Raw genomic sequence first — 24,619 nt, 5'->3', positions numbered from 1 at the left:
TTGAAAAAACGATTGAACAAATGATTCACAGACTCATAACCATGCTTTTAAAAAATTTTAATGCTGTCTTTTAAATAGGAAATAAAGACAATGTTTCTTGAAAAAAGATCAGATAGCCTATACTAGGCTAATTAAAAATAAGACGTAAGTGTGCCAACAGCAGTTGGCCCGCCATCTACTGGCTAAAAAAATATTGGCCCGCGGCCAAAGTTACTTGCCGTCCCCTGGTCTACAGGTTTGTAACAACATGAGTGAGTAAATGACAAAATTGTATTTTTAGGTTGACCTATTTGTTTTAAACAACCTAAAAAGTTCATTAAATATTTCTATTTCGGTAACGCTTTATTTTACGACCCGCAAAGTACCGCGTAATTAAACCGAATTTACAGCGTACCTATTTGTAACAACAGGGTACCTCTACAGTACGTACTTGTAGGTATAAGGGAATAATATTTTAAGTTTGGGGTAATAAGGGGTTAAGAATATGAAGAATTATAAATTATTTATACTCTAAGTATTTTATAACTATATGGTACCTATTGTAATACGTGGTATGTATGACTTAGTCAAGTCTATGGGAAAATTATGTTTTATTTTTTTATGATTTTATTGTGAATTTTTCATATTGACTACTGAATGTTGTATACAGTCGATGTCTATGAGCCACATCGGCAAATAAATATAACAGCACATTAAGGTAAGTACAATAAAAATAGCAACTTATTCCCTATTTACCAGGAAACTCTAACATTTGCGGACATATTTGAAGTGGTGCTTTGCAATTTTGACTCTAAAACTTTTATTTCAAATAACACAATAATGACAACAAAGCAGCACGCTATTTGTTTATTTTTAATAGGTGTTGTCATTGGTAGAATAAAACTTTGCAACATGTGTAAACACAAGTATTTTAGCCAAATATAATTTATGCAATGGCAAACCAGAATGAAACAACAGAAGATATCAGCTCTCGCTAAAGCAAAAGACGACTACCGGTACATGTGTAGGCTACTGCGCAGGTGTAGAGCGTGCGGCCGTCTGCAGGAGGTTTGCTGGAACGCGATCCTGAGGTGAAATTTAAGAGGTTTTAAAAACGTTCTACACTGTGGAGTGATGTGAGCAGGATCCGCATGCTGGATAATGTGACTGGTTTTGTTAATACATGACTAACGCATTTCAAACAATGTTTTTTCAAGACAGTTGCCAGCTAACTGTAGCAGCAGGTTAGCTAGCACATAAGTTAGCCTAAAGTTAATAACTGGCTCAGAAAACTCAGTTTTTTGTTAAGGCACAGTGAAGAAACATTTACTGAAGGGTTTCATTTATGTTTTTTTATATGTAATGCAGAACAGCATTTGTGAGACGACATCAACTCAACATCCGAGTGGACAAGAACACCAACAGAGGAAGCCAAGCCGCAAAAACAACGAAAATTTTTCTTGACTTTATTTGAAATAAACGTTTTGTGTTAGTAAAAATTAAGTGTTGGCTTAATTATAGTGTTTTAAAGATGTTTTGAAATAAGTTGTTTTAAAATAAAAATAACAATATTCTGTATGTTTATGGTATTTACCCTATAACATTTATAACAAGAGGTGAACAAAGCAGCACTTTAGATTACAGCCCGCAAATATGAGAGTTACCTAGTAAATACACAGAACAAGGGGGTAACAAGCACCACTTTAATTTACAGCCCGCAAAGGTAAGAGTTACCTGGTACATACACAGAACAAGTGGGGAATAAGCCCCACTTTAATTTACAGCCAGCAAATATAAGAGTAATATTACAATAGGTACCCTGTAGTTATGAAATACTTAGAGAATAATTTTCCATATATTCTTACCCCCTTATTACCCCAAACTTAAAATATTGTTCCCTTATACTTACAAGTACGTACTGTAGAGGTACTCTGTTGTTACAAATAGGTACCCTGTAAATTCGGTTTAATTACGCGGTTCTTTGCGGGTCGTAAAATAAAGTGTTACCCAATTTATAATATTTGGGGAATAAAGTAGTAACAACCAGGAAAAATACAAATAATATATGCAGTAAAGTACTGTGTAAGTACAGCGAATTTACAGCGTTTGTTTCTGTAATTATAGTATACTTATAAAGTACGTACGTGTAATTATAAGAGAAAAATTTGGGGAACAAAGGGGTAACAACCAGGAAAAATACAAATAATATATGCAGTAAGTATTTTATAACTAAGGGCTGACTATTTTAATAATTTATGGTATGTATGACTTATATGCTAAAAACGTGGGAAATTACAAATTATTAATACAGTAAGTAATTAATAACTTCGGACTAACGATTCAAATATAAGGCCTAGGTGATATGGCGTTCGCTACATTCAAAACAATTTTATGTTTGAGAGTAATTTAGCGAGAACACACACATTCACTGAATTGGCTCGATCACACTCCTCTCCACATATAGCTGGTGCGTGGTGATCGCACTGGAGTCAAACCATGGCTGCTTTCACATAGATTCTGCAAACTGTGGGTCTTCATTCGATCATAGTCATACACCACATATATTTTTGGAATAATATAGGTAGGCTATTAAAATATTTAGGCAAAATTAGAACTATTTTCTGTAGTTATGTGCAAATATACCATTGTTTTGTGTTGTTACAGTCTAAGTCAAATTTTTTTACCCCCTTGTTTCACGTAGTTACAGAGTAAGTATAGCATCTGCGGGCTGTAAATTAAAGTGGCACTTGATACCCCCTTGTTTCACATAGTTACAGAGTAAATACAACATCTGCGGGCTGTAAATTAAAGTGGCACTTGTTACCCCCTTGTTTCACATAGTTAAAGAGTAAATACAACATCTGTGGGCTGTAAATTAAAGTGGCACTTGTTACCCCTTTGTTCCGAAAATATTATAAATTGTTTCCTTAAAATTACACGTATGCACCCCGTAAGTACACCACAATCACAAAAATGCATGCTGCAAATTCGCTTTACTTACACCGTACTTTACTGCATATATTTTTTGTATTTTTCCTGGTTGTTACCCCTTTATTCCCCAAACACTACAAATTGTTCCCCCATAATTACACGTACGCACCTCACAAGTAAACCACAATCACAGAAACACACGCTGTAAATTTGCTGTACTTACACAGTACTTTCCGGGCTGTAATATTTTTCTAAAGTAGCTCAGACTGCTCTTTCAGATTATCATTTTTGCCCACATGTATGACAATCCGACTGATAGACTTATGTTTCATCAGAATTTTGCAAAGTTTCTTGTTAACTCTTTTCCCGACAGCGTTTTATTGTTTTTAAAGTTGCCAGCCATCGCCAGCATTTTTGATGATTTTCACCAAAATTTGATGGACTTTAGAATATTTTCTGTAATAAACATTGAAAATTAATATACGTGCACAAACCCTGCATACTCGTTGGGTGTTGCTTTTTGGTAGTGGACGCAATTGGAAGTGCACGAACTATTTCTAGGGTCACTGTTGTAGGGTGCTCTAGGAGTGTTTTCAGTCAGAGGGTCATCGCTTTTCACCCCACCTAACAAGTCTTTAGGTTCATCTGAATCAAGAACAGCAGCATCACTGAGAGGCCTCTCATTGAAGCATGGGCGTAGATTTAGGATGGGACGCTAGGGACATGTCCTTACCAATATTCAGGGAAGACTGAATTGTCCCTAGCAATAATTTCGACCAAAATTAATCTGTATTAATATATAACCACTGATGTCCGTCTTATTCTTGTGTTTTCTATTTTTTACTTATTATATTTTTTCAGGAATCATTTAAATGAGATAAAAAATCTTTTGCAATCCCGTTCTGTAAAAATAGCGCTCTATGTGGTACACAAACGGTTAACAGCTTTCGTTCTCTGCAATGCCCGCCTCCGTAACTCACATCGCTAATATGATTGGCTTTGCATTTCTTTAGTCCCGCCTCTCTAACTCACAATGCTAATATGATTGGATTACCATTTCTTGAGTCCCGCCTCTCTAACTCACATTGCTAATATGATTGGATTAGCATTTCTTGAGTCCCGCCTCTCTAACTCTTGTCTTATGACTCGCTACTTGTGATAGGATGGTTTCACTTTGTACAACGCGCCAAAGTTCACTCAACAAGACGCGCGTGATTATTCGGGCTACAGGTAAGTGAGGAAGAAAGTATTATAATACCCACTGTAACTGTTTCATGCACAAAATACGGAACAAGTTGTGTCACAAAATGATTCAAGGACAGTGTTCGTTTCACCAATACACGACAATCCCATGTTAACCTGAGGAGTTGCAAACGCGTGTCAACCTTTTATAAATGGGGCAGCAAGGTTATTTAGGGGGTCCCTAATCCATGAAAGAAAATAACCCCAACATGGTAAAAACATGAATTCATGTCATGATTGCTGAATACTTTACATTACTGCACTGTGGTGATTACTTGCACAGATGTAGACATAATGTAAGGTCGCATTTTAAACTTAAACTATTTTTTTCACACTGATTAACTGTCTGTTAATGAAAAGAAGATTTAATGTGAACTACAGAAACATTAATAAACGTTGTTCAGGAAACAGCATGATATACATACCTACTTTAACACTGGGATTTTTTGGCAAAATTAAATTAAGAATTAAATATTAATTGCATATTCTTCAATGTTATAAAGTAAATATGGATTCATATATGTTACAAAGTGATTTTCTTTTCTTTTTTGACAAAGACTTAAACAGTTACTGTTTATTAGGCTCTAGTACATAACAAATTGTTTATTATAGTACACTACATTACATTTGGGATGGCACCGGGGGTGGCGAGTCAGATGTCACTGAGTAAAGAGCATACTGAGTTGTCTTTGTCTTGTTTTTGCAATGCGACCATTTTATTTATGTCCCCACCAATGCCAGGAGCAAACCTACGCCCTTGCATTGAAGGGAAAGTTTTTTTTCACATCTGTCTTGTTGAGGTGTTCTACCTGTACACACACACACACACACACACACACACACACATGCACGCACGCACACACACACACACAAACATGCATGCACACACACACACACACACACACACACACACACACACACACACACACGCATGCATGCATGAATGCACACAAACATCAAAGGTCTGATAATGAATGCGAAATTGCCCAGCTTGTCAGTGAACTGCGGCTTTGTGCAGTAAATGCCACTTCATCTGAAACCAGGTGATGGCGATTTACCACAATACATGCGCATGCGGTTTAGCGTGCAGCCTTAGCGTACACGCACACAAACATGTTTACTTATAAACATTAAATGCGCACAAGAAAGAAACACGTTTTAAAATTTTTCTCTTTTTGTCTTACCTTTATTCACTCTGGCAAGTGGATACGGAGAATGAGACCATGGCATTGAATCTCTCCATGAAGTATCGCTGTCTGACTCTGAACTATAAGTATCCAACATAGACACACCGGGGCACTTCGTCTTCGTTCAGATCGACGGGTTATTGCGACACAACTAGAACTTTATACACAGACGGCAAACTTTGTGTGTCTGGAAATGCATCCCCCTCACTGACTTTTTCCTGCTCCCGATCAGATTCAAAACGGTCAAAACATGAGTGATCGGAGTCCGAGTCCGTCAACATCTCCAGTGCCTGTTTATATGATATTATGATCTACATTTTCTCTGTACTTCCCCGATCGTCTTTGTCATTTTGATGATGCACCTGCATGTACCGTAACCAATTTTGGAGATGCGCAAGGGCCTTCCTTACCATAATAAACCTAAAACACGGATTGCTGGAAAAACTCGTTATTGGCGGGGGAAGCGTTTTCTCTTAATTGACGAGATAACTCGTCAATGGCGGGGAAAGAGTTAACATCAGAAACCATTGCCTGAGGAAAACAGTATGTACAGGTAGTAATGTTTCTGATAATTGTCACCCTAATTTTCACCCACACTGATTATTGCTTCAGATCTATTTTCAAGCAGCGCAGGGGGTGGTAGAGTACCAATATTGGCTACTGGAGTTGTACTCATATCTGGGGTAGATGATGCTAATGCAGCAATTTGTGTGATACTTATGACAGTCTAATGTCTTGAGCACTTTTGGGTCCCGCACCCTGTATTTGCCATGGATTTGTGTTTTCCGTTACTATAGGTTTCTCCAAGCTCACTATGAACTGTTTAAAAGAATTAGGTTCACAGGAGTTACGTCCAATGAGCAGGTCAGCCACAGTCAGAGAGAGAATGAGCATGCTGGTTGAAGTGTATAGCTTCTTGAAGTGATAGATGGAGATGATCACCATAAACACAGTACATGCTGACTGCTATGAAAAAACACATACATGATATTGTATTCATGTGTGGAGCGTTTTGTTTTGATACATAATGAGTTAATGTAAGGAAAGCAGTATTGAGTCTCATGATCTTCTGTCTCATATGCCATGAGTTCTTCAGTTTGGAATTTGCTTCTGGTTTTAGTCCTTTATTTTTAGGGTCAGGCTTTCCAGCCCACACTACTACCCACTCTTCTGATACATAATGACGTGTATTTTATTTCATATGTGATTCATTTTATGCTGAATTTTTTTTTCTAAATACTGTAAATTCTCTGCCAATTTTTTATGTCTTTCATGTTTTTAAGAGGGGCAAGGTGCTGTAAAAGAGCAAATAATAGAAATTAACATGCATGCACACTATTAAGGTCAAAATATGCACCTCAGCTGTCACTGGATATGTTACAGTATGTACCAATATGTACCTATAAGGAACTAATACAGTATCTATCTTTGATGTACTAATATGAACCCTTTAGGTCCAAATCTGTACTTTTAAAAAGGGTACAGCCCCAGTTACAGCTGGACTACATATTTTGACCATTATTTCTGACAGTGTAGTGTCAGTTTTGGTTATACAGCATTGATCGATATATAAAGGTATTGTGAATTTTATTTACTTTAGGCCAATGCAAATACAGGTTCAGTGTATTTTCTGCACATGGATGCATGTGTCATAACTGTTCACACAAAGGTTGATAACTCGTTCTAAATTTAACATTTAGACAGAAACAATATATTTTTAATCTTTTTATGCCAGGGATAAATATCTGCGGACGTACAGACTAAGTGTTTTATTTGATGTGTTTTTTTCTGCATCTGCTTTAGGCTGGCAAACCTTTCTGAGTCTGGAACATAATGGCTCATTTTCTACTTCTAATCGTAATTTTAATGCTTATTGTCTTATACATGTCAATCTAATATAAATGAATTTATTCATTTCGTGAGAGCAATGAGAATTGATCTTTAAAATTAAAATTGGCCTCCTAGAGAAAAAGGTAACGTGGGCTGATTCGTCCTAGATGCAGTAACAATATCTTTACTCATTTGACCTCTTGGTTATTTACTCCTATACAGAAATTAACCATCTGAGAAATCAATTACAGTAAACTCTGAAGGCCAATTATATTTGTTATGGTTTGCTATTCAAAATGTTTGCAGGGTCTTAAGGGTCCTGTTAACACCTTTATGTTGCATCTAATCCACCAAAGATTCATTAAAAGTGTGAAACAAACTCACATGTAAGTAGATTGACAGACTGATGCAATAGTTGCTCTTCATGCAGGTCAGTGTCATGTCTTGCCAATCATGTGAGAAATGTTCATTTAGCCAATAGTCATTTATGCACATAAAATAATTCATTAAAAATAATTAATCCGCTTTGTTACTACTATCAAGCTTAATGAGACATTTTATAGAATGGTATCATTGTGCCTGAGTAGTGAGTGTGAATGTTTGCTTGTTTCATTTATACATTCAACTGCAATGTTGATTCTGATGGATTTAAGACTAAAAATCTGAGTACTTATGTTTATTTTATTAGTATACACATTTACTGATTAAACCTATAATATATTTGGTCTGCAGTTTCCATAAACATTTACACAGTTAGCAGATGCTTTTATCCAAAGCGACTTACAGTGCAGTACAAGGTATATTATACATTATTATCAGTATGTGTGTTCCCACAGTTCGAACCGAGCAATCCCAGCATTATGGATGTGACATTTGTAGTCAAAACTTGAAATATAAATTCACAGAGAATGCCTTTATTACCAATATATTGAACCAACTTTATGGTTTCTTAAACCCCTGATGAGAGACCAGACAGCAGAAAAATATCAGTCTATATTTATTTTTTAGATGAGGCAAACATGCATGCATTCTGAATGTGACAAAAAACAGACACAAGCTTTTGGGAGTCATAATTCATAATCATAATTCTGTGAAATTATGTGTAAAAGGAAAAAAAAACAGATGAAGTTATACCCAGCAAATGAAGAAAGGATGGATCTTCAAAGAACATTTCATGTTTATTTTATTTAAATTTTTGTATGTGCATTAATGAGCATGAAGCAACATTATGGATGTGACAATTCTGAAATTTACACTTAATTAACTAGAAAATATTTTTTTTAAAAGCTTTAAAAAACTGTAGCAGGAACTTTGCATGAGTAATTAAACCAACAAATATTCTGAGATTTCAGTATGGATAAAAGCTTTGAACTTTACTTTTCATAATAAGGTTGACATTGGCATGGAAGTGCCCAAACATGACCTTATACATTAATGCAATGCGCTACCACTGAACTATACATTTAATAATAATATGACAAACCACTATTTTAGTCCGTGCCAAATGTAAGCGTAATATTTTTTGTTGAACCCTATTGACTGATTTGAACAATGCTAGTAAACCCAGAAGCTTTATTATTATTAAAATGAATAAGACATATAAAAGTTATGCAGGCTTAAATCTTTTGGATATATTTAGGATGTGTTTAACTGATGTTCTAAACCAGGGGTAAAATATAGCATAGATAATAGGATTCAGACCTGAATTAATATACACCATCCAATAAATTAAATAGGCTATAGTAGAAGCTATTCCTGTGATTTGTATTAGAGATGAAATAAAATAGGGAATCCAGCAAAACAGAAAAACCGTCACAATGATTCCTAATGTCAGAGCGGCTTTACTCTCAGATTTCCTCCTCACTGAACCTTCTGTTAGATGTTTTCCACTCCTCATCAGAGAGTTTATAACTTTCACTTGCTGATGTGCGACATAGAAGATTCTCAAATATAAAGTTATAATAAAGGTACAAGGAAATATGAAAGACAGGAACACGTCAATGATTGTCAGGACAAAAGTAACAAAAATTCCACATTCTCCATAGCATCTGTATGTTGTTTGTAAGCAAGTTAAAACACCTAAAATGGTATAAGCTGAAGAGCAGAACCAGGAAACACAGATAATAATTATTGTTCTGGTCATTGTGATTTTTTTTGGGTACAGCAGAGGGTGACACACAGCCACATAACGGTCAACAGCTATTAAAACTAAATTACACAGTGATGTAGAGGTGAGCAATCCCATGATTATTAAAAACAGTCTACAGATAGTTTCTCCAAAGTACCAACATGTTTCAATAAACAGAATTGCCTCCAAGGGCATGGCAATAAGTCCTACGAGCAGGTCGGTCACAGCCAGAGAGAGAATGAGCATGTTGGTTGGAGTGTGAAGCTTCTTGAAGTGACAGATAGAGATGATCACCAGCAGATTCAGAAACACAGTCCATACTGACAGCACTGAAAAAAACACATACATGGTATTGTATTCATGTGTGGAGCGTTTTGTCTTGATGCATGATGTGTTTATAGCTGGAAAGCAGTATTGAGTCTCATGATCTTCTGTCTCATAGGCCATGAGTAAAGTCTCATCTTGTTAGGAGTTTGATCTCCTTACTGTACTTTCATTTATACATTGTCAGGATCAGACTCACCAACCCATTCACCACCTACTCTGATGCAACATTGTGGATTATTATTGTTACTCTTTTTTTCTCTTACATTTTCCTATTTAGATGTAAATTTAGTGAATGATGACCTCAGATGCAAAACCCTCTAAGTGTGTTTTCCTGTAAATGAGCATTTTTTATTAGACTCTTAATTGATTCGGCCTACAAATGGGTATTTCTGAATGGTCTGAGGCCGGAATAAAGGGAATTTGAAACAAAACTATCTGATAATGCGTCTGGAGGTCCCGCGGCGCGGATGAGGCGTTTAGCGTGGCACGGTAGACGCATTTCCACATCATTCGCGTGTCTAGTTCATGCGAATGGTGCGAATTCCGCGTATGGCGGGGTACGCGCGAATGGTGCTTTTTGTGCATTTTGCTTTGACGCGATTCATCTGACGGCAGAGTTAAAAAAAATTTACTTTGGCGGATTTTCGCGTCTCTACCTGTACCTTTCTTCCCGAGCTGACTAGGTCATGGGGAACCCCGTTCTCCTTCCGGAACCGGTCGTTTCAGCCCTCACCCCTCACCTCCCTTGATGGCAGGGCCGCTAAAAGGTACATCGGTATCCCGACAGTGGAGCGTTCCATGGCAATGCAACTGTGTCCCACTGGTGCGCCATACTGAAAGGACCAGCCGACTCTTCCTTCACAGGCTTGCAGGCATTCGTCACTCTTGACAGGGTCTGCGTACCGGGCCTGTGGGTAGGCGGCCTCTGCCAGGCATGCCATGGCTTTGCTGCAGCTCCATCAGGCTAAGGCACTGAAGGACTTGCACGAGGGAGGTCACGACCCGGCAGTCTTTATAGAGCTCCTGATCTGGCGCTTCGTGCGATCACGACCACCGCACTGGTCGTCGTGTGTGCTATGTCCACCTTCGTGGTCCAGGAGCGCCACCTCTGGCTGTGCCTGGCGGACATGCGGGATGCTGATAAAACCCGGCTCCTGAATGCTCCGGTGTCCCAGGCTGGCCTGTTCGGCGAGGCCATGGAGAACTTTGCACAGCAATTCTCAGCCACCCAGAAGCAGACTGAGGCACTTGCTAAGATCATGTCGCGTCGACGTCGGCCCCTCAGCCTGCTCCTCGCCGAGGGCATCGTTCAAGCCTGGTGGAAAGAAGAAGTCCAAGCGGCCCTGAGAGGGGCGACCTGGAGGTGGAGAGGATCGCTCTTCGGCAGATTGTGAAAGCACCACTCCACCCCCCGGAGGAGGGCCGGGTGGGGAATCTTTCGTTTCCTTTTATTTCCGTTCCGCCGACTTTTCAGTCGGCACCCACAGAACCACAAAAGCGCGAATTCCTCTTCCTTCTCCAGGTCTCTAGAGGCATGTAGGAGTGTCGGATGAGCTCATAACCCTACGACCTCCTCTTCCTCCTTCGTTCAAAATGTTGACGCAGAGGAGCATATTTCCGTGCATACGCCCACAGGATTGGTTCACAGCCATTGACCTGAAGGACGTGTACTTTCATGTCTCCATTCTCCCCTGAAACAGGCCGTTTCTCCCCTTTGCTTTCGAGAGGAGGGCATATCAGTACATAGTCTTACCGTTCTGGCTTTCTCTCTCTCACCGTGTCTTCACGAAAGTTGCGGAGGGCGCACTGAAGCCCCTATGAGAGAGCGGTGTTCGCATTCTAGCGTATCTCGACGATTGGCTCATAATAGCTCAGTCCCGACAGATGCTATGGACAAACATAGATTGTGTACTTAAACACCTCGCCCCTCTCGGTCTTCAGGTCAACTGGGAAAAGAGCAAACTTTGCCTCGTGCAGAGGATCTCTTTTCTCTGTATGGAACTGGATTCTGTTGATTTAACTAGAGCCCGACCAATTTATCGTTTTGCTGATTTTATCGGCCGATATGAGCCTGTCGCAGATATATCTGTATCGCCGTATAAGCCGCAGATATGGAGCCGATATGAAAGTTTGTTACAGAACACATTAAATGCTTTTGAAAGATGTAAGTACTTGTTTGTCCAGCAGAGTGCGCCCTATTGGTTGCTAATGGCGACCCAGGTCACTCACTGTAGTGACACCAACCAATCCCCCACCCCCTTCCTTCACATCAGTCAGTGATCTTTCAGTTTAGGTGGCGGCAGTCACGCAGTGTCGTCTTCACAACATTTTTACACCTGGTATTAAGACGCGCTTTGGTCGATTGTATTATAAGTGGACAAGAGAGACGTCTTCCCGTATACATTTGGTGTTTTAAATCCGTCTCTTTTGCCGACTTGCGAGTTAATAAAATGCAAGCGGGAGAAATGACGCGAGACGGAGAAATGACATGTTTAAACTGGCGTGCAGTCATGCACTTATATAATATTATATGAGATTACACCTGCTTGTGTTGTTAGTGAACATGGTCATTTCAGAGCAATTGATTTAATAAACTCACGCAACTTTACACCCTCGCTAAATAAAAGAGGCGGAGAGAAGACGCTTTAGTTTTATAAAAGTCTAAAGTTTGCGCCTAACACTGTGGGTTCGTGTTATAAAAACGTTGTGCACTACATTAAACATTAGCCTACACCAGTATGTTGACAGTCAAGCATTGTCTTCTTAACGGTGAGTTGAAAACTAATTTGTGAAGTACACAACTTACTGTAAAGGTAATAAACAATGATTTCATAAGTTTCCATTTTCATTATAACGTTATTCTCGTCAAGACTGCAAATGATGCAAGTTTTATATAATTTGTTCTGTTTGTGTTTTAAAGTAATTTATAATTAGACAAGTTTACTGTTTAGTGCACTGATATCAGACTCATTTTGGATAATAACGTTTATTGTTAACTTCTTGCCTATAGTACATATCTTTGTTAAGTCAATTTAAGTGTTTGATTACCACATTTGTGAGTGATCATTGCATTGCATTGTATTTTTTTATATACAGTATATTCTGTTATTGTATATAGTGTATTCTATGTACAGTACTGTAGTATAATATACTTTAGTATATGTGTACTGTACTATAATATACACCTAAAGAATATCGGCCGATATATCGTTATCTGTCTTTTTTTACTCCCTAATATCTGTATCGGCATCGGCTCGAAAAAACGCACATCGGTCGGGCTCTAGATTTAACATCACATCTCACAGCAGCGTGTGTTCAGTCAATTCTGGCTTGCCTCAACACTTTCAAAGGCAGGGTTGCGGCCCCGCCGAAAGAGTTTCAGAGACTTATGGTGCATATGGCAGCAGCTGAGGCTGTGACACCGCTCGGGCTGCTCCATATGAGACCGCTTCAGCATTGGCTTCGCGACTGAGTCCCGAGGAGGGCGTTGGCTCAGTGATTTCACCGTATTATACACAGAGATGCCGTCTCACTTTTACCCCATGGTCATACCCAGCGTTTCTCAGGGGAGGTGTACCACTAAGACAGGTCTCCAGGCATTCCATTGTATGCACAGATGCCTCCACCACAGGGTGGGGAGCCACGTACGGCGGGCTCGTCGCTTCGGGGGTTTGGTCGACACTCCAGCGACACTGGCACATAAACTGCCTCAAGTTGTGGGCTGTATATCTTGCGCCCACCCGTTTCACCAACGAGATTCGAGGCAAAGATGTATTAGTTCGCACCGACAATATTGCGGCTGTAGCATATATCAATGGCCAAGGCGTTCTGTGCTCTCATCACTTGTCGCATCTCGCCCGTCATCTCCTCCTTTGGCGTCAGAAGAATCTGAGGGGTCTTCGTGCCATTCACCTCTCGGGGTCCCTCAACACAGCGGCAGACCCGCGAGTGCCGACTCCACCCCTAGTCGGTTCAGCTGATTTGGAAACATTTCGGCAGAGTTCAGATAGATCTGTTTGCATCTCCAGAGACAACCCATTATCGTCTGTTTTAATCACTAACTGAGGGCATACTCGGTGTGGATGCACTGGCACACAGCTGGCCGCGGGGTCTGCGCAAATACGCATTTCCCCTAGTAAGCCTTATTGCACAGACACTGTGCAAAGTCAGGAAGGACGAGGAGCGCATTCTATAAGTTGTGCCATACTGGACAACCAGGAATTGGTATCCAGAGCTCACTCTCCTCGCGATAGCCCCTCCCTGGTGGATTCCCCTGAAGAAGGACCTTCTTTTTCAAGGAGGAGGCACATTATGGTACCCGCGGCCCCGATCGGTGGAACCTCCATGTGTGGTCGCTTGAATTAGTTTCTTAAGAGGTGCACGACATCGGTGAGAAGTAGTAGTGACCGACTGAAAGGAAACGTCTCAGTTACATATGTAACCCTCGTTCTCTGAAGGAAGTGAACGGAGACATCACGTACCTTTGCCACAGTTTCTGTTCCATTGCTGAATTAGGCCATGCACTGTGCTCAGCTTTCTCAGCGCAAATAGCTGATTTGATTTCTGCACCTGCCTCTCATTAAATACCCTTAAATAGCCAAATATGTGCATGCCAAGTTCATTGGCGTGTTAGTAGTTTCTTGAAGTAGATTGGTCCCGCGAGATGCGTTCCCAATTCGTCGGTCACAACGTGACGTCTCCATTCCATTCATTCAGGAAACGAGGGTTACATATGTAACCAAGACGTTTTACTACAGAAAAAGATTCCTCTCACATTCCTGCCTGCAAGCTCATTATGCGGCTCATTATGCAATTCTTTTGTTTCCTCAAGTCTCAATCACAGATTATTCAGGAGCTTTCATGCCTCCTTGCATACGGCTTTTCCCAGGCAATATTGTTTGATGTGAATGAGTAGGCAGAATGATTTTCACATAATTTTAAAGAAAAAATTCTTAACTACTAGATTCTGTTTTGAAAACTCTTGGGAAAACATGTTTAATATAGGTTTTGTGGACTTATATCAGTGACCTAAAAATTTAGCTTTTTCAAAAACCACTCATAATATTTTTTCTCTTAAAGCGCTACGCTGTGTAGTTTTTTGAGTAAATTCTTATCAAAAACCCATGTGTTCTTTCAAAAATATGTGCTCATTCATGTGTAATTACTTCCACCTACTAATCAGAGTATTCTCGTAAGTGTAGAATCTGCTATTTAGAATACATACAGGCGAGTCGCTTGCATGGCTGAATGTTGTGTTGTGCCTCCATCTTTGAAAAACATTCGCTGACGAGGGACATTCCAGGAAATTCAAGCTCCGACCTTTCGCGCTTATAGACTACACTCACACTGGCCGCTTCTCAATCTGAACCCTCCCGAGGTTGCATGTGTAGGCGGCATAGGTCATCAAGTCTTATTTCAGAATATTAACAATTATAAAGCTGACAATTATTCTTAGTTAACCGTAAATTTATGTAATATGCTTATGACTTGCGAAAGTAATGCTCAGTTAATTTAAATAAACCAGGCTTGATGACGTATGCATATGTGACCTGCGTAGGCTGAAAGCCGCTTCGTATTGATAAACAGCTGCACACTGTGAGGAATTGGGCTCTAATGCTTTGGTTTGAGGCAGATTTGAAAGCCTGTTGAAGACCTATTCTCTGGGACATTAAAACAAGTCGGCAAGGAAGCAAAAAAGAGATTTAAAACATCAACGCGACAGGAAAAACAAGAAGACCAAAGTCAACATTGGAGTAGTTTTCCAAGATAGAACAAGCTCATGAGGCTCAAGAGACGCAGAAGTTGCCTGCTTTCTATCTTCTCTACAGGTAATTCAGCATATTCATTTAAATCTATACAGTTTATGGTGTAATCTTAAAGTTTTATAGTTGCTTAACTACATAGTGGCTAACTATAGTATGGTTGTGCATAGCACTACTGGATACTTTTCCTCGTGTTGATGAAAAGGAGTATGTAAGGTACGTTTATGGTTGCTTTTTGTATGTGATTTAAAGTGGACATATGAAATGAAAATCTGACTTTTTTCATGTTTAACATAAATCTGTGTGCTATGACGGATCACAGGCAAAGGATACTGTAAATTGTAGGTATTTTTCATTGCTTTTGCTTTGTACCGGAAGCCACATTAACCTTGGCATGAAACGGCCACCGTAGGAGTTAAAACGCGCTCCGAATGGGGGGGGGGCTAAAAAAGTAATATTTAGTTGGTTGTCATATAGAATTTCACCGCTAGATGGGAGTAGATCCTTCACAGTGTAGCTTTAAAAATACAAACATGTACATTCATGTTGCTCACATAATATTGTAGCCCAGTTTGTGCTGAACACAGTGTTATGAGATTATTATTATTTTTTTTAAACATTATTATGTTTTTAAACAACTGAAAAAGCACAAATGTTAGTGCTGGTCAAAACTGCTCAAGAATGCAAAATCAGCCAAGACCCCAGAGGGTATAAATTGAGCGTCAGTGCAGTTCTGGCAGGCCAGGTAGTCAAGACGCCTTCTTGTCAGCTGATTTGCTCCAGCTGAGCTGCATTAGGAGGGTGACTCCCCTCGCTGCCAATGGCCAAGCTCAAACAAGGCGCCCTATTTAAATCTTATTCCGTTTGCTCCTACATGCTTGCTGCTCGTTTCAGATGCCCGCCACCTCCCCAGCTCCTCCTTTCATATAACGTGGCATTTGTTTGTCATGTTGCCTGCTCTGTTCACGGGGGAATATTTAGCTCTCACAGTCCTAAACTGCGTGAGCGTTCCTTAATGCTGCTGCTGCTGTCCTCTGACTCTCTGCTATTTCATGGTGCTCATGAAAGGTCAGAGGACTCCCTGAACAGAGCCATACCGCCAAATTGAATCTGTCTTCATCTACTGAATAAACATTTCTAAATCATTTTATTGTCTTGACTTAATGGACCTGACAGAAATCAGGTTTAGCAGGTTTTGGATCTGAGCTCTTTAAATCTACCTAGAGCCTATGCTCCCTATACACAAGGTACGCAAGCTGCGTCGGACCTCAAACCACTAGGGAGCTGCCTTGCTCTTAAATTCATGTGGTGCTGCATAGACAGAGTGGGGTGTGACATCATTGTGGCGCAATAGCCATTTGAAAACATAACAAGCAATCTTTATATTAATTCATTGTTTATTAATACATTAACTAACAACTAAAAAACATGTCTCGTTGTACTTGATGATGACTTTTCATTAGTTTATGATTAGAACTCAGCATTAGTTCAGGCTGAAGTAAAAATAAGTTCATTATGATTCATGGACCCTTATTAAAAAGTGTTACCATTATCTTTTCACTGTTAATTTTATTACTATTATTAGTAGTACTGAATTATCATTTATCTAATAGAGATTTACCGCTATGTAAGTTAACTTAGCTCCTGTGGGAGAACACTTAAATTACCTGTCACCGGCTCCTTTTGCGTCGGGATATTTCATCTTTAAGTGCTCCAACATGCAAGTTGTGCTCCAGTGAAAGGCAAGTTCTATCTTTTATGTATTGCACACAAAAGCATTCTTGGTTTGAAGTTTTGTGAAACTTTTGTTCTGATTCGTTTGCCATAATTCACGCTGTGTTTTCATCGATCTTCTTCTATGGCAAATTTGTAAAGGCTGCATTACACTCTAGGGCTTCAGCGTCGTAGCGGTCAAATGATGACATTGCAGGCCCTTACATTAGGTTAAGTGAATTCAAACGACTACTCCACAACAAAGATATTTGTTGACAATTTTTTTGTTGTCGACAATGTTCGGCCCTAATGGGGTTCAGACGGAACTCTATCTGTAAACGGTGTTTGTTGTGGCTGCTGAGATTTATCCTTGTCACACCTAATTGTTCATCCCAGTGATGATGTGTAATCCTGTGGTCATTTAGGCCAGATGTATGTGTGTCATTCAGGAGTGGACTTGCACACTGTGCTGATGTATGATTAAAATTTCTGGCATCATTTACTCACTCTCATGTTGTTACAAACCTGTATAAATTTATTTTGTTCTTATGGCCACAGTAGTGTAAAATATTTTGAGGAATGTTTTAAACCAAACAGATCATGATCATCACCATTGATTTCCATAATAGGATAAAAGAATGCTATGAAAGTGAACGAGTTTCAAACATTTCTCAAAATATCTTCCCTTGTGGTCATCAGAACAAAGACATTTCTACAGGTTTGTAACAACATGAGTGAGTAAATGACAAAATTTTCTTTTTAGGGTGACCTATTTGTTTTAAGCCACCTAAAAAGTTCATTAAATATTTCTTCTGTAGTTCAGACTGCTAATTCAGATTATCATTTTTGCCCAGATGTATGACAATCCAACTGATAGACTTATGTTTCATCAGAATTTTGCAAAGTTTCTTATTAATTCTTTCCCCGACAGCGTTTTATTATTTTAAAGTTGCCAGCCATCGGCAGCATTTTTGATGATTTTCACCCAAATTTGATGGCCTTTAGAATATTTTCTGTAATAAACATTGAAAATTAATATACGTGCACAAACCCTGCATACTCGTCGGGTGTTGCTTTTTGGTAGTGGACGCAATTGGAAGTGCACAGACTATTTCTAGGGTTGCTGTTGTAGGGTGCTCTAAGAGTGTTTTCAGTTAGAGGGTCATCGCTTTTCACCCCACCTAACAAGTCTTTAGGTTCATCTGAATCAAGAGCAGCAGCATCACTGAGAGGCCTCTCATTGAAGGGAAAGGTTTTTTTCACATCTGTCTTGTTGAGGTGTTCTACCTGTACACACACACACACACACACACACACACACATACCCGTTTATCGGGCTAGAGGGACATTTTTTTTAATTTTTCATAAATCAGACTGGGCACAGGGCTGTGGGGACACCGGGATCCAGTGGTGCTAGAGCTACAAAAAACATATCAAAAATCATGAAAAAAATCTGCGAACCTATACACAACTTAAAATTAAAAGATTTTCTTTGCACAACTGAGATATAAAAAAAGTATATTTTTCAGACTTTCTGGTGGTTTGTAAAGACTTTTCTGTAACAATGTCTATAAGGACAGTGTGGTGTACAAGGTCAGTGATGACATCATACACACACACACAGAGTATAACCTGCTTTGAAAGGACACAGGGTCTGTAAGGCCGGTTCACCATACACACACACAGAGTATAACCTGCTTTGAAAGGACACAGGGTCTGTAAGGCCGGTTCACCATACACACACACACGGAGTATAACCTGCTTTGAAAGGACACAGGGTCTGTAAGGCCGGTTCACCATACACACACACACGGAGTATAACCTGCTTTGAAAGGACACAGGGTCTCTAAGGCCAGTTCACCATACACACACACGGATTATAACCTGCTTTGAAAGGACACATGGATAATAAGACCAAAGTGAGGCGCACCATTATAATAACATGGAATCGGGACATACTTTTCAGATAAGCATATCCATTAAGCATGGGCAAGAGCAGGGAGAGCAGCAATACTCCCTCCAAGGGTAAACAGAACAGGACCAACATAATGTATTGCAGATATCGTCCCTTAAACAGGCAATGTGCACCACGGGATATGCTCTTTTCAGTGTCTTGTTTGGGGCATAAAAAAGACTTTTCAATCAAATCCTTGTATCACTTATCAAACCTTGGATGAATATGTGGGTAACATTATTTGCTTCAAGTTTTTTTTATTGATTGGTCAGCCTGACCTAAATCCAACATGGCCACCGGTGGTGCAGGACAGTCAGATTTTGTGGTAAGTAAATGAATATTAATCTTACTTTTCTTCTTTAAAAAATATTAAAACTGCTAATATTAATTGTGAACATTGTCTTAAGGTGCTGAAGAAGAAATTTCGGTTATATGTTGTTTATATTGTTATTTAGCACATTTTGAAATATATGTATCCCCTTAGATACATTGCCTGATTAGGATATAAAAATGGGATTAACCACAATATTGACTTTCTTTGTATTTTGAGTTGAAAAATGTAATAAATGATCAAATTTGCAGGTTAAACTGATATTCGTATATTAAGGTGACAATCTTAGCATTTTAACTGGATATTTTATTTCGCGGCCTGAAACACACAGTTTATATTGAGGGGTAGTTCAGGTAGTATGCAAAATTAATCAATTGCTAAATAATTTACCAAACTATTATCTAATTTTTTTTATTTTTTTTTGCAGATGGGGGAGAAAAAGCACCAATGAAGACATTCAAAAACTGCTCATTCTTAGTTAGGCCTACTTACATTTAGTTGGTCATTTACATGTATTGTTACTAGTAAACCTGTTGTTTACACTGTTTAAAATGAATGAAAAAATATGTATGACATGTTTTAGAGCAAGAGAAGAAGTCAGAATCACATAATTTTTGCTGCAAATAAAAAATAAATATTGATGACTTAGTCCTTTTTTATACTTTAAAGGGAAATGTAGCCTTTTTGCTCATCGTTTTCTACTCTTGACTGTTTAAGGGTTAAATGTACAAAATAATTGAAGAATTTAGTCCGATTCAAGGGGAATAAATGAGCTCTGGAGAACTTGATAGCATGTGATAATACTAAAGAGCTACAGGTATATTATATATGTATGCTGTGATAAACATCATATTCCAAATAGGTAGATGTGATCAGCTGACATTCAGCTGATGCAAACTTGACTAACATTACCTGCCAGAACTGACACAATACACTCGATTTATATGAAATATGCTCTTTGTTTTGTGGAGATAACGAATAGGATTGCAACTTGCTGAGGTCTCAAAGTATATTTAGCGCATTAGTTGATTTCATTATGTTTGACTACTAAACTTAACTCATCTGCAATTAAGCTAAAAACGTTGGGGGGAAAAATCTAGGTTTGTCATTATTAACACACACACAACACAACATTTGTTGAATCACTGAAGTATATTTGATTTTGTCATCTCAAGAATAAATTCTTTAAAAGGAAACATTGTAAAATCACTTCTGAACACAGGACACCACATTTAAAACATGCCAGAAATGTAAAGGCTCAAGCTGTCCAAAAGTGCATTTACTTTTTAGCAGTGCCTCTTAAAGGCCAAGCCTCTGTTGCGTATAAAATTTAATAAAGGAAAATAAAAGTAAATCTTGACATTAAAGGAAGACACCACCGTTTTTCAACATTTTACCATGTTCTTCCCTCAACTAGATGAATTAATATGCATTGAAAAAAATAGGTATGCATCAATTCATCGAAGTTGAGAAAAGAACATAATAAAATACCGAAAACCGGCTGCGCTTTCCCTCAAAAGGCCAAGTCTAACCACATGGCAAAACAAAACACTGCCTGTTAGTGAAATAATTGAAGAAGTTACCTGAACTATTTCTGACAAAACATGCCTGGGAAGGGAAAGGCTCAATCTGTCCATTTAATGTTTAGCATTTGAATGCCTCTTAAAGGCCAAACCTCTGTTGCGCACAAAATCCCTAATGTTTTGAATGGATCTTGTCTCCAAGATGGGTTGTTCTTTTTCCTTGCACTTCAGGCACTGCTCATTGTTGACAGTCATGCCGTTTTCAATAAAAGGTCTCATGTGTTTCATCACAGCATGTATCTCCTCCTCAGACCATGGTCTCTTCACACACCGCCTTGAAACACGGGAACCTGAACAATTAAAAAAAAGATTAAAAAGAAAAGATCATGTGAGATGTACTTGCAGGTAGGGATGTTGCTGTTGAAAAATGCCAAACAACCTGGAACAATTTTGTGTAGAAAAAAATGTGTGTTATAATACATTGACTTTAGATCTGCTAAAAATCAAGTTTGATTGTTTTCATTAACATGAAATTTCATCACACTGCCTGTTAAAAACAAAATACATCCAGCTTCTTTATATGCTTTATATGTCTAACCAAACATAATTTTAGTGTTGACTGCACATTAGCAAGTAACACATTATGTGATTCCATGTTGATTTTGAGTTCAAATAAATTAAAGTGACAACACAAGATGTGTTTAAACAACACAAAGTGTGGTGTTCCAAAAATAACACAGAGATGTGTTAAGTTAAAGACAACACATTAGATGTGTTGTCCTTAACTAGACACAAAATGTGTTATTTTAACACATTCATTTTAAGAGTGATGGACATGGCACCGCATTTAAATAATACCTTGAGTAACTGAGTCAGGGAGATGAGGTGAACCAGAAGCTACACAGGCAGCACTCCCCTGGTCATCTAAAAAAAAAAAAAAGTATACACAGTATAAATGTATGGGCTTAAAGTGGCATTTCACCCATAGAAACATTTATCTTTATTGAAAGTGTCATATTTGTAGTCAAAATGTAACATACATTTAGAATTTGGTGCCAATTTGACTGAGAAAATTAGTGTTTGTAGTCTCACCCCCTTAACAAAGATATTGGACTTTCTTCTTTCAATGATGCAAAATGAGTATTTTTACATCATTGAAAGAAGGAATTGCAACACTGAAATCTGTATTTCTCCTGTCTCAGCTGAGACTGAGGAAATGATGCATGACCATTCAAAAACATGACTGGGGTTCTAACTATACAAAGCTTAATGCAAATGGGTGAAGTGTCCCTTTAAAGACCCTGTCTGCCTACCAGTCAAACACCATGCGCATGGAGGGGATGCATGTTAAACTGCAGAGAGCCAATTCTATTATAATAACTATACTCATGGCAAAGTTGTGAATATGAGCAACAATACCTTGAGTGATAATTGTACTAGGAAATGATGTAGATTTAACACAGGCCAAGTCTTCCCTGTTGTTTTAAAATGATCATGCAAACTACTGAACACATCAAAATACTAGCCACAAAGCATATGCATCACAATTAGAGATGGAACGATTACCGGGTTCACCATAACCATAGTAAAAGGTACTGAAGGTTAGCATCGTTTAAAATTGATCATAAAAACGGTGTATGATTATCATGGTTTTGAAAACTTGCAGTAAATCCTATCCAGCCACCATCGGTCTAATGCAGATGCATTGCGCAACATTGTTTTTTGAATGTGAAGAAATGGCAGAAGGAAGTCACAGCGCCAGGAGATTTCAGCCTTCTAAAAGGACCAAATCTGAGGTGTGGTCATATTTTGGCTGTTTGTAGGGAAAGTTGGAGTATGATCACCCTGTTTGTAAAACATGCAAGAAGAAAGTCGCTGCTATAGGGGCAAACACTTCAAATCTGCAAATGCAAGGCAAGTGGACTTTGACCTCAATACTAAAACTACATCTGGGAAATAATAACATGAATCTTCCACAAAGAAAAGTTTGCAGAAACTGGCTTTGAGCAAAAGACAAACTAACAAGTTCAGACAAGACTAGGGTGACAGTTAAAGGATAATAATGTATAGTCATTGTGCACTTATTACACAGATTTTCTTTACCACATAAATAATTACAGGGACATATTGAATTGAGATAATCTAACCTGCGTATTAATGCATTTTCTACAGTGTACAAAACAAAGGCCCAGACAAGATCATACCAAGTTATAGTAATAATTATAGTACTAATTAGTGTTGGGCGATATGCCCCATTTTGAGATTGCCTCAGCCTGTGAGATCGGCGATACACGATAGTATTGGTGGGGGGGGGGGCATTAGTTTACTCATTTTTTTATTTGTTAATTTTTTACTCATTATAACAAGTCCCTTGACTGGTGGACAAAAAAAAAACAAGAGCAACACCGTCATGACCGCAACCTTCTTAAAACTAATGTCATTAATGCAAGCGCGTCATTAAAACCCTAACAATGATTACTTAATAACTGTAAAAACATGCATCTGCGTGAGCGCACATACAAACAATTCAATGCATTTGTTTAGTGCGGTTGCAGAAGGCTACACATGTCAAGCAGTGGTGCTCTCAGATGTGCCTTTTTAAACACATTGGTCCAGCGGAACGCAATCATATTTTAAACACAATCATATTTTAAACACGAGGGACGTATTGCTACAACTTCTTGAAATGTATATCATAGTGATCTGACTTCTTACCGGACGCAGCTCTCTGCACGTACGCGAGAGTGAGAGAGGCGTCAATATGCAGCGGGTCATATTTTAAACAAAAAGTAAAGTTTGCCTCAGCTCACATGAAACGCATTAAACTGAACAAATACATAAGGATTATTAGTTTATGTTTAGACTTCGGACAGATGCGAGAGCGCGTGCACGTGAGACAGAGAGAAGCGCAGCTGCTCATGACGCTGCGCGCTGGATTTAGTGCTAGGAGGAGTCCAAGACGCGCGCATTAAGTGGAGGTACGTGCAAGAAAGAATTCTCTATTTATAAGCTCTCCGCGTAAAGTGAAGGCCACAAACCCTCATGCGAGGAAAAGCATGCAATGTGGATGTTAATATAAAACTATGATGATAATAATAACGATTCGCCAACAATCGTCATGACTATCGCCATGAAAGCCTGCCATTGGCGATATGTCCGAAGATCGTCGATACACGATACTATCGTCTATCGGCACAACCCTAGTACTAATAGTAAAGTCTGATTTCATTTTCAACACAAATCAAAAACAGAGACGCAAGTGGCATTAATGAAACGAGAGAGCGTGTCCGTTGTTATAATGGGTTATTGGGGTATTGACATTTAAAACTTGTTAAAATGTTTTTAGTGTGTGCATCTGTTCTATTGGAACATTTTCATCTCATTTTACCAACGCCGTGGTAATACTGATAACTGTGGTATTTTTGGGCACTATAACCGTGATATGAAATTTTAATACCATTCAATACCGTTACATCCCTAGTCACAATAAAGAGAGATGACAAAAAGTTAAGCCTCTAACAAAGTTTCTAACCATTGTACTACTGGACTAACTTCTGACTAAAACATTTTTTATATACTCTAAGGAACCCATAGATCCCAGCTCATTACATGTGATATGTTGGAAATTGTGATTATACCTTGAGCTGCAGTCTCAGAGAGGTGAGGCGATCCAAGAGTCACAGAAGCAAACATTTCTTCATGGTCTAAAAAC

The 24,619-nt window shown here is 38.7% G+C and overlaps 1 protein-coding gene across 1 annotated transcript; it reads right to left on the bottom strand.

Annotated features, from left to right (window-relative positions):
* Positions 1 to 973: 973 nt before the first annotated feature.
* LOC141368914 (trace amine-associated receptor 13c-like) lies at positions 974 to 10,565 on the bottom strand. Its single transcript, XM_073873740.1, has 4 exons — positions 10,358 to 10,565; positions 9,278 to 9,626; positions 8,871 to 9,058; positions 974 to 1,065 (listed from the first exon to the last, which is right to left on the bottom strand). Exons 1-4 carry the CDS (start codon positions 10,563 to 10,565, stop codon positions 974 to 976), a joined length of 837 nt encoding a protein of 278 aa, XP_073729841.1.
* Positions 10,566 to 24,619: the final 14,054 nt, after the last annotated feature.

The sequence above is a fragment of the Misgurnus anguillicaudatus genome, chromosome 12, assembly GCF_027580225.2.
Source record: "Misgurnus anguillicaudatus chromosome 12, ASM2758022v2, whole genome shotgun sequence".
Taxonomy (NCBI): Eukaryota; Metazoa; Chordata; class Actinopteri; order Cypriniformes; family Cobitidae; genus Misgurnus; species Misgurnus anguillicaudatus.
The sequence above is the reverse complement of the archived record's forward strand: the minus strand, read 5'-3'. Positions and strand labels throughout refer to the sequence as shown.

Bases quoted from the DNA above. Each gene is read 5' to 3' on its own strand.
- LOC141368914 (XM_073873740.1), bottom strand. From the start codon at position 10,565: ATGGCATGCCTGGCAGAGGCCGCCTACCCACAGGCCCGGTACGCAGAC. The intron at 9,627-10,357 runs GTGAGGGCTGAA...TGTTTTTTTCAG, and splicing joins GCCATCAAGGGAGGTGAGGG to TGCTGTCAGTATGGACTGTG. The intron at 1,066-8,870 runs GTCTGAATCCTA...ATTTCACCTCAG, and splicing joins GATGGTGTATATTAATTCAG to GATCGCGTTCCAGCAAACCT.